Below are 10,107 nucleotides of genomic sequence, written 5' to 3' on the forward strand. Positions count from 1 at the left end.
TAAGATTTCTATTTCGGTTACTCGGAGTTGGAGAGATCTAATTAAATTATGATTCCTAGTTGTTTAATATTCCTATTCACCCGAAAAGACAGAGATCTAGTTGGATTCGGATTTCTAGTTATATAAAGAGAAGGGCTATGGTGGTTTTTTTATATTCACAAAGTTAGTTAAAGGAGGACCGTACGTGGAGATAAATTTTACTTTTTTATTATTAATATAGATATAGATATGGATAGAAAAAACAGCTGAGATAAAAAATTTCTAAACCGGGGCGATGTTGTGAAGCCGAAGGAATCGTAACTAACGAACTAACACCACGTGTAAATCATGGACAGCTCAGGGACCGAGTCATAAATAGCCCATCTTCCAGCTTTCCCGTTCCAACCCGTCGCGTTAGGTTGCTGCCGCCTCCTCCCTCCCTTCTGCCGCACGGAGCCCAAATCGCGGCGGATTCCTCGCCCTCCGCCCTCCAGGGAGCCGCTGCGGCGCCGGGTTTCGTGCACCGACCTGTTTGCTCGCCTCCACTTTCTCCGCGGCGACCCATGGCTCTCCTCGCCCCCGCCATCTCCGGCGAGGTACGCGCCCTTACCGCTCTGCTTTCCCACGGAAACCTGGATCGCCCGTGCCTCTCGAGCGATCTCGCTCCCGCTCGTTCACCGGAGGGATCGGGGTGTCGTTGTCGTGCAGCTATGCTAATTTATTAACCGTGTATGGTTTCTGTCAGCTGGGTTTGGGTAGGGGGACGAATGTGCAGATTGGGGTTGGGCGCGGCTGAATGTTTTGTACTGAAGGCCTGTGGCAGATCGTGGAACAAAACAGGGAGTTTCTGTTCGGTGGTTATGAAGCTTCCGTGCGGGTTGAGCCAAGTATGGTTGCCTTTCCCAGGGAATGAGGGAATCCTAGCCATTGTGCCCCGAAATTTGCCTTCTTCCCCCGTCACTGAAGGGCTGAATTAATTATTGTGAGAACTGGGACAGTCCTGTAACCACCATTGATCTTGCAGTGTATTTTGTCAATATGGTTAGAAAATCAGTATTATATTAGTGGAAATGACTGGCCCATTAATACGAGTTTCAAGTATTAATCCATTTGTCAATCATCATGTGAGCTTATTCGTGATATCTGATATGAACCCACCTGGTTACATACTCATATTCACCAAAGTGACTGAATAGATAATGACTTTTGTGTTTTAACGTGTTCAGTTTTGTTTTGGATTTGATGCCTTTCAAGAGTGCACATGAATTGAATTTAAAATACCCTTTGTGTAGTAAATTTGTAACACCCAGTAACATGCCAAGAGTATCTTGCTCCACTAGCACCAGGGTATTTGCTTATTTACGAAACATTCATCATTTTGCTGGTTCCTTTTATCCTATGGTCCAAAATTTAATGGTTGATCCATGGAATTCAAGTGCTCTTAGTGCATCTGAATATGGACACTTGAATATTCAAATTCCTGAGCCATGGATTGTGTTGATACTTAACTTTTCTAAAGATTTCAGGATAGATTCTTCATAGGTTTCACAATTTCCAAAAATATTCATTGCAACATAAACGTTGTTTATGGTTTGTGTTAAAACTGTATTTGCAGGTTGGTTTGCGGCTCTTATTGGCGCCGCTAAGCTCTAACATAGTCATCCGTACAGCCAGGTACTTAGATATTGTGATATGTTAACATGTTTATCTCTGTGTTGTGCTCCCTGGAAGTTGGTACTAGGGTGAATAATGAGTCAACTGCACTTTTTTTACGAACTTTATTTGAAATTGGTATAATCTTATTTATCATAGTCTCCTGAATGGTTTGAGACCCAACTTCAAACCGAGCTTAATGAACCGAGCCGAAGTTGAAAGTCATTCAAAATCAAGTCATTTTCATTTAAAAAAAGAAAAACTAGTTCAATCCGAGCACTTTTGAAACGAGTCACCAGGCCAGCTTAACGAGCTTCGGCCTTGGAACAGTATTCTTCTCTCACAACAAATCAGCTTTAGCCGGCTTATCAGCCTGGCTTATCAATCATGGAATAATATTTTTCTCTCACAACAAATCAGCTTCAGCCAGCTTATCAGCCGCGGAAATCATCAGCCGAACAGCATGGGCTTATGCTGCGCCAATAAAATAGTATATGTTATAAACTGTCCATTCCTTGTAGTTTATCAGGTTTATATTTTTCTGCAAAGAGGTTATGCTGGCAATAGTCAATAGCTACGACTTCAATCTATGTGAGCTGGGCATCATCTGTAACTAGAACATTTTTGTCTGCTATTAGGCACGATATTTTCATGTTAAATTGCTTGGTTGTCTTATTTAATGTAATAAATGATAAAATATACATTATTTTGGCTTTCCTTTTCAAAAGTGTGCTACCATCATTGTATGGGTAAAATGATATAATTCCCGGTTTTTTATTCTCACCTCATGCTGCTGCAGTTGTGCTGTGGGGATCGGTCTACCTGTATACTCTACTTTCAGAGCTATAGAGAAGAAGGATGAAAAAGAGAGAGAGCGGTTGCTTTTGTATTGGGCAGGTCTGTAACGAGATGAATTTTTTTAGTATTTTTCAATATTAGCTAATCATCTTATTTTAGTATATTGATGAAAATGTTGTACAAACTTTTGTTACTTTCAGCATTATGCAGCAAAGCTGCGCATATGTTGTATTTTATGGAGTTATTCAGCTGGTTGTATTTGATATTCAAGTAATATTCTGGATTTAGTACCATAGTTTTAGTACCCACTGTTTTTTTTCCCGTCATAATTAGTCTTAGCTAATATTGCATGGGCACAAACTTGCCTTCTCTTGATTTAACGAGTTATAGACTTCGATCCTTTTTGGGTGTCATAGTTCCCAGAAAGGGGAAAACCATGGTGTTCGTAAACTACAATTTTAGAAACCAGGGCTATGTAATATCACAGTTTAGAAAAAAGAGGCCCGGGTTCAAGTTTCTTAAATTCTAAAAAAGGCTACGGTTTTGGCAATAGTATAGTTTTTAAAACTACAAAATTTATTATATCCAAACACCTTATAGTTTTTAAAACCAAATTCTTTTAGCAAAACCATAGTGTTTTCTGAAAATTCCAAAATATTTTGTATTCAACCAGGGCCTTAATAATACCATAAGAATGAAAATTTTTACTGTAGCCAAGTGACAAATCTAAAAATGTCTGCATTTTGTTTCCCATTGCTTGTTGCTTATATTACATTGATATCTGAACCATGACTCCTTTCCAAAATGTTTTTGCAGCATATGGATCTTTTAGCATTGCTGAAGTGTTTGCAGACAAGCTTCTTTCAAGGTATGAATATCTGACGTTATTGAAGTGTTTGACATGTTAATTGAAGAAATATTTCTTGTTTTTTGTCATAACCATGAATAGCAATGCTACTATTCATTGAGCACTGGTTGTAAAATTTTGTTCTGCAGCCTTGCATTATTAGACTCCATGTAGTCTCGTTATTATCTCTAAGGAAGACCTTCTGGCTAGAATTATTTTTTAGGAAATGATGCATTGGGAGTCTGTTTCTTTTAAGAAAATCCTTCAGTAACTTGCTACATCTTTTATTTTGTATTTGTGCTTTACATTTGACAAAGTATCATTCTGTTTGCCTTCATGGCATTCTTATTTCATAACATTGTGTATGCACTTGATTATTTTACTTTATATTTGCCATAAGCAACATGCCTTCTTTTTGTGCTATTTGTTTGGCATCAGTTAAGTGTTTTTAATCCTACCTTAGAAACTATTTGAACATGTGCCTGCTGCTGTTCTCCAGTGTTCCTCTCTATTATCATGTGAAGTTTGCTATCCTTGTGTGGCTCCAGTTCCCTTCAAACAGTGTAAGTTTCCCTTGCCCCTTCCATCCCTTGTCTAAATTTCATGTACTGTTCAACTTTACCATTTTACCACTCTGCGATATGGCTTTAATTCAAATGCATCATATTAGTGACACTTGTTCTTTGAATTGGCCATTTTCTACTTCCATGAGCTTTCTTGCTCTGACCCATAAACCATTCCAGTTCTCTTGTAGTGGGAGTTTGTCAAGAAATTTCCATCAGCTTTATATATGTTTTCCTTTCTATATTGCTTATGAAGTACATACTCTTGGCTTCTTTTAAACATCATATCCATGTTTTCTTATGACAAGACTCATGCTGCCTTTTGGACAAAAAAGTTTAACTATTACATTGCTTGCTGTATCTTTGATGATTGTTTTGATCGAATCCGTGTCCTTTGCTTTCAGGGATCAAAGCATGTATACAAAAGATACCTGCGCCCATTTTTCTTGAAACATCAAGCAAAAATTGATAGGTTTCTGAATATTCTGTCAAAGGAACTTGTAAGTGTGTTCACTGTGCATCTTATGAACATTGTAGTTCATGGATATATACTGATGAAAGTAATACTTTACAAAACCAGACGAAGTTTGTGAGCAGCCATGAAGATGAAATTCGTTTTATAGAGAACATGGCCATCAGAGGTGCTACGACAGGTATACAACTGGGAACACCCTGTATAATACAACAAACTAAAACATCATGCATGCACAGACAATAGACTAACTGCTCAGGAAAACGAAGTAAAGATAATTTCTAAAGTTGGGTTTAGACCATAAATAATAAAGATCTAGTCACAATTCGGATCTCAACATGTTAAGATTGATTTGTTTTTGGGCTCAAATGCTTGCATGGTGTGCTGTTGTTTTTGCCTATGCCCTCAACATGACTTCATATGCACATTCTTCTGCACATAGCAAATTTCTCATCCTATCCCCTCTGCCTCATAGTCGCAATCGTGCTTTGTGACTTTAGAATACCTAGATTTGAAGGGAAATCAGTTTATGCTGCTTTTGTTTTTGTGACAGCAAACTACATTGTAAATGGCCTCGAACAACCTGAAGAAACACAAGCGGTTAATACAATTGAAGGTCCAAATACAACTGCAACGGAAGAAGCTGGTGTGTCGGGAACTGAAACTTAAGCTGAACTTTTTATCTCTGCTCACGATCTCAGATGCAGCAAATACGATCTGGTTGGATGTGCTTCAAAATTGTTCGTTGAGGTCACCCAGCTTGACTGGATTGTGAATACGACTGTTCCTGAAAGGCTAATTCTAGAGACAATGTTTTAGCTTTAGCTAGATATCCATAACAACAACAACAACTAGCAACTAAAATGGGTGTTGGACAAATCTGTAGCACCAGTTTGTCATTTACAGTGTAAAAATGACCGGTGTGTTGTCGGCTTTCACGTTGGAGCAATTTGAATCCTGCGATGAACAATCTTTCTAAAGCATGAATTCGTGGTGGTTAGCATGCTTTGGAACATCTACTTGTGCATGCTTGATCGTGTACATCAGTGGTGCTTCATAATTCATCCTTCAAATTTGGTGGCTTCTTTCTTCAGTAGCTTGTGAAGAACTAGTGGGTGGCGCACGCCCCTGCGCGCGAGAGTGAATGATGTAGGATTGTTTCATGGTGGCGACAATAACATGTACGTGTCACTGTCATGTACGTACTATACAGAACATCTCGCAATTTTCTTCGAAAGACATGTTGCAGTCAATAGCAATTTAGTCAGGAACCTCCAGACATCGTTGTAACTGTCCGTCAACTTTTTTTTCCCGAAAGACAATTTTTTTTATTAAGTATAACTTCAGTAGAACACTAGTAGAACACTAGTATGAAAGCAGGTTTGTTTAAGAAGAAAACTGTCGGGTACCTTTAGAACGGGGTACCCTAAGCAAACATCAAACGGGTCGCTGAAATCCCATCTAAAAAATAAAGCCAGAAGGTAAGCCGTGGGCCCCTCACCTGCCACGACCGAGCCCACTGGGCCCTCTTCCACCTCGCCTCGAGCCTCGAGCAGGAGGTCTCGGCACCCTGAAACAAACTCCGCCTCGCGCGAGGCTCCCCAGGGAAGGCCTCGGCAGGGGGCGCCGTCTCCGTCTCGCCCGAGGCTCTCCAGGGAAGGCCTCGGCAGGGGGCGCCGTCTCCGTCTCGCTCGAGGCTCTCCAGGGAAGGCCTCGGCAGGGGGTACGTTCTCCGTATCGCGCGAGGCGTCTCGCGCAAGGCCTCGGCAAGGAGCCCGATCTCCGTCTCGCGCGAGGCCTCAGTCTCCGTGTCCCTCGAGGCCGGGTCGCCCGCAGCCCGTCACCCTCCGCCTCGACCGACCCTCCAGACAACGTGTCATGTCCCATTAATGCTTCAACCACTCCCGCAATCTCAGCCGGACGACGGCTCAACGCCACAGAATGGCCGACGCGACCCGAGGTCGCATCAGCGCCATGCCGGCCGGGACAGGGCACGGCGGGGATTACCGGCCACTGTGTCCTAACGCTGTATCCACGATCAGCGCCATACCGGCTGGGACAGGGTACGGCGGGGATTACCGGCCACTGTGTCCTAACGCTGTGTCCACGATCGGCGCCATACCGGCTAGGACAGGGTACGGCGGGGGCTACCGGCCACTGTGTCCTAACACTGTACCCACGTTCAGACGCCCACTCGAGGCCTCGGCACTGTACACCAAGGTCTCGGCTATCTTGGGGTTCGTGCCTGCCGAGACCCCTCCACCACGGTGCAGCCTCGACACCGACCAAGTCTCGGCCTCGCGCGCAGTCCGTCCACAGTGGCTTGCACGTCCACCGCCGCACCCACTCCGAGGCAGTCCCGGGGCTCCCACGACGCACAGGATCTGATGGGGCGGCCACGCCGCCCCAGTGCTCCAAGGACGGACCACTCCGACGGCCACACCGCCACAGGAGCAGGCTACAGGGCCCGGACACGCCGCCTCTGTTCACACGGCGCCGTATAGTTAGCTCATGTACCGTCCTAGTCCTCCCTTAGGCTATAAAAGGAGAGGACTTGGGCTGTTTTAGGGGGGGAGACGGGGTAACACACACAAACACACGCACATCCTAGCCGCTTGAGAGCAACGTCTCAAGCGGCTCGCACGACACCCTGCCGAGACCTGGGACCAGCTCCCTCTCTCCTTTAGCTTGTAACCCCCTACTACGAGCACCCCGGTGCAAGGAATACAAGATCGATCTCTCCGACTAGACGTAGGGCCTCGATTGCCTGAACCAGTATAAACCTTGTGTCTCTTTGCATCACCATCCGGAATCGGGAGCACGCAGAACAAATTCACTGGTTGGTTGAGGACCCCCCCCGGTCTGGAACACCGATAGTTGGTGCGCCAGGTAGGGGCCGCTGCGTGTCGGTTTCGTCATCCTAGAAGGTCCCGGATGGCAGACCCCATACGACCATTGCGTCTCGGCACCGTGGTTTGGTTCGGGAGCCTAGAGTTCATGTCTCTAGGGCATGAGTACGACATGGTGCTCCTCACTCTTCGAGCCCCATCGTCCGACGATGAAGTTACGCCCCGGCAGCCCAGGCGCAGGCGGCGTCCGGGCGGCCGCTCTCGCCGCGCTCGCCAAGCACGGCACGAACAAGGCCACCCCGACGCTACGCGAATCCGGGGCGACACGCCACCCCCCGCCGATATCCTATGACCAGCTGTTGGCACAGGGTCCCTGACTGGGGACCTGTCTAGCCTGAGCTTGGACAAAGGAAAGTTGCCTATGGCACGCGGCGATGCCTAGTCGTGAAGCTCCGCTCCACCACTCCCTGAAGAGCCGACCCCGGCGGGGTGGAATCTGGCGACAGCACCGTCCCCATACCCCTTTGGGTTGAGAAATGCCACCGCCTCTTACGCCTACGCTTACACTGCCGCTCACGAGCACCCTTCGGAACACCGCCAGCGCTTCGCTCTCGGCCTAAGCACCCACTCCGACTCCTCGAACGAGGACGAGGCATGGCCTGGGGTGGATTTCTCCGGACTCCACAACCCTGGGGCTTTGCGCCAATTCTTGGCCGCAAGCGACTACTGCTTCGGTTACTCCGACTCCGACGACGAAGGCACCTACGACCCCACTCGCGAGTGTTTTCACGTCGGGCTCGGGATGCCGAGGGCGGGCGAAGAGGACGAGGGGACAGGTAGCCGTTCCCCGCTCCGCCCCGGCGCGGGCGTCGCTACACCTCCACACGTCATCCTGCCGGCCGCACGAAATGAGAACGTCGCTCTTGCGCGACCTCAGCGCCCAGACCTAGAACAGCTCCGTGAGCTCCAGGCCAAGGTCGAGCAAGACCAACTCCTTCTGCAGCAGCTTTGAGACTCTCTCGAATAGGAACAGCGAGGTCGCGGCGAAGGCGGGGGAGCCCGACGGAGGGCCCTCGACGTGCATCACCGCATCCATAACGACGAAGGGAGTGAGCAACCCCCGGTCTTCAATCGCGCTAGCCAGAACGTCGCGGCTGCGGCAATGCTGGTTCGCGCAATGCCCGAGCCTTCTACCATGGAGGGGCGGCGGGTCCGCGGCGAGCTCCGAGATCTCCTAGAGACCGCCGCGGTTCAGCAGGCCGAGAGTTCCGCCTCCCGACGACACGGGGGCGTCTCGAACCTGCCCGCGGCACCGCCTCGGCAGGACAGGGAAGCCTCGGCTCGTCCCGAACCTGCTCGAGCACCGATAGCCCACAGGGTCCCCGTGCTTCTTGACCGCCTCGACAATCGACACGAGGTGCAGGGAGACCACGAGGTGGTCGGCCGACGACGACGCCACGACGGTGAGGGGCCCACCCGAGGCTACCATGTGCACCGAGGTGGCCGCTATGACAGCGAGGAAGACCGCAGTCCTTCTCCTGAGCCATCTGGCCCTCGAGTCTTTAGCAGAGCTATCCATGTCGCCCAGTTCCCGGCCCATTTTCGGCAACCAGCCAACCTCGCGAAATACAGCGGTGAGACCAACCCCGAACTCTGGCTTGCCGACTACCGCCTGGCCTGCCAGCTAGGTGGCACGGATGATGACCTGCTCATCATCCGTAACCTCCCCTTGCTCTTGTCAGACTCGGCGCGAGCCTGGCTCGAGCACCTCCCTCCATCACAAATCCACGACTGGCGTGACTTGGTTAGGGTCTTCGTTGGGAATTTCTAGGGCACATATGTACGTCCCGAAAACTCCTGGGACCTTAAGAGTTGCCGCCAGAAACTAGGCGAGTCTCTCCGAGATTTCATCCGGCGCTTCTCCAAGCAGTGCACCGAGTTGCCCAGCGTCGGCGACTTGGAGATCGTCCAGGCTTTCCTCTCCGGCACCACCTGCCGAGACCTGGTGCAGGAGCTAGGTCGGAACGTGCCACGCACCGCTGCTGCGCTCCTCGACATCGCCACCAACTTCGCCTCGGGCGAGGAGGCCGTCGGTGCCATCTTCCCCGACAGCGACGCCAAGGGAAAACGGAGGGACGAGGCCCCCGAAGCCTCGGCCTCCCACCTCCCTAAGAGAAAGAAAAAGGGGCGCCTAGGGAAGCAGGAGGTCATGGAGGCTGATCTGGTCGGGGCCGTAGAACGCAAGAATCCCCGAGGCCCTAAAGGCCCTAGGCCTTTCGATGACATGCTCAAGAAACCATGCCCTTATCACCAAGGCCCGGTCAAGCACGCCCTCGAGGATTGCTCCATGCTGCGACGTTACTACGCCAGGCTCGGGCTCCCCGACGACGACGCCAAGCAAAAGGGCGCCGGCGACCGAGACGAGGACAAGGGCGACGGGTTCCCCGAGGTACGCAACGCCTTCATGATCTTCGGTGGGCCCTCGGCATGCCTTACGGCGTGGCAGCGCAAGAGGGAACGCCAAGAAGTCTTCTCGGTCAAGGTGGCCACCCCCCAGTACCTCAACTGGTCTCGAGAGGCGATCACCTTCGATCGAGATGACCACCCTGACCATGTTCTGAATCCTGGGCAGTACCCACTGGTTGTCGACCCGATCATCGGCAACACCCGACTCTCCAAGGTGTTGATGGACGGAGGCAGCGGCCTCAACATCCTCTACGCCAACACCCTGGAGCTCTTGGAGATCGACCGGTCGAGGCTCCGAGGCAACGTTGCACCCTTCCACGGCATCGTGCCAGGGAAGCGCACGCGACCCCTCGGGCGCATCGACCTTCCTGTCTGCTTCGACACCCCCTCCAACTACCGCAAGGAAGTCCTCACCTTCGAGGTAGTCGGGTTCGGGGGAGCCTACCATGCCATTCTGGGGCGGCCATGCTACGCCAAGTT

General features: G+C 49.5%; 1 protein-coding gene across 1 annotated transcript; it reads left to right on the forward strand.

Annotated features, from left to right (window-relative positions):
* The first annotated feature begins 356 nt into the window (after positions 1 to 356).
* On the forward strand, positions 357 to 5,292 carry LOC136453521 (HVA22-like protein k). Its single transcript, XM_066454082.1, has 8 exons — positions 357 to 575; positions 1,595 to 1,653; positions 2,432 to 2,529; positions 3,247 to 3,298; positions 3,777 to 3,840; positions 4,245 to 4,340; positions 4,421 to 4,493; positions 4,866 to 5,292. The coding sequence occupies exons 1-8, from the start codon at positions 543 to 545 to the stop codon at positions 4,979 to 4,981; spliced, it is 591 nt and encodes a 196-aa protein (XP_066310179.1). The 5' UTR covers positions 357 to 542; the 3' UTR covers positions 4,982 to 5,292.
* The last annotated feature ends 4,815 nt before the right edge of the window (positions 5,293 to 10,107 follow it).

Source organism: Miscanthus floridulus, chromosome 5 (assembly GCF_019320115.1).
Source record: "Miscanthus floridulus cultivar M001 chromosome 5, ASM1932011v1, whole genome shotgun sequence".
NCBI lineage: Eukaryota > Viridiplantae > Streptophyta > Magnoliopsida > Poales > Poaceae > Miscanthus > Miscanthus floridulus.

Bases quoted from the DNA above. Each gene is read 5' to 3' on its own strand.
- LOC136453521 (XM_066454082.1), top strand. From the start codon at position 543: ATGGCTCTCCTCGCCCCCGCCATCTCCGGCGAG. The intron at 1,654-2,431 runs GTACTTAGATAT...ATGCTGCTGCAG, and splicing joins ATAGTCATCCGTACAGCCAG to TTGTGCTGTGGGGATCGGTC. The intron at 4,494-4,865 runs GTATACAACTGG...TTTTTGTGACAG, and splicing joins CATCAGAGGTGCTACGACAG to CAAACTACATTGTAAATGGC.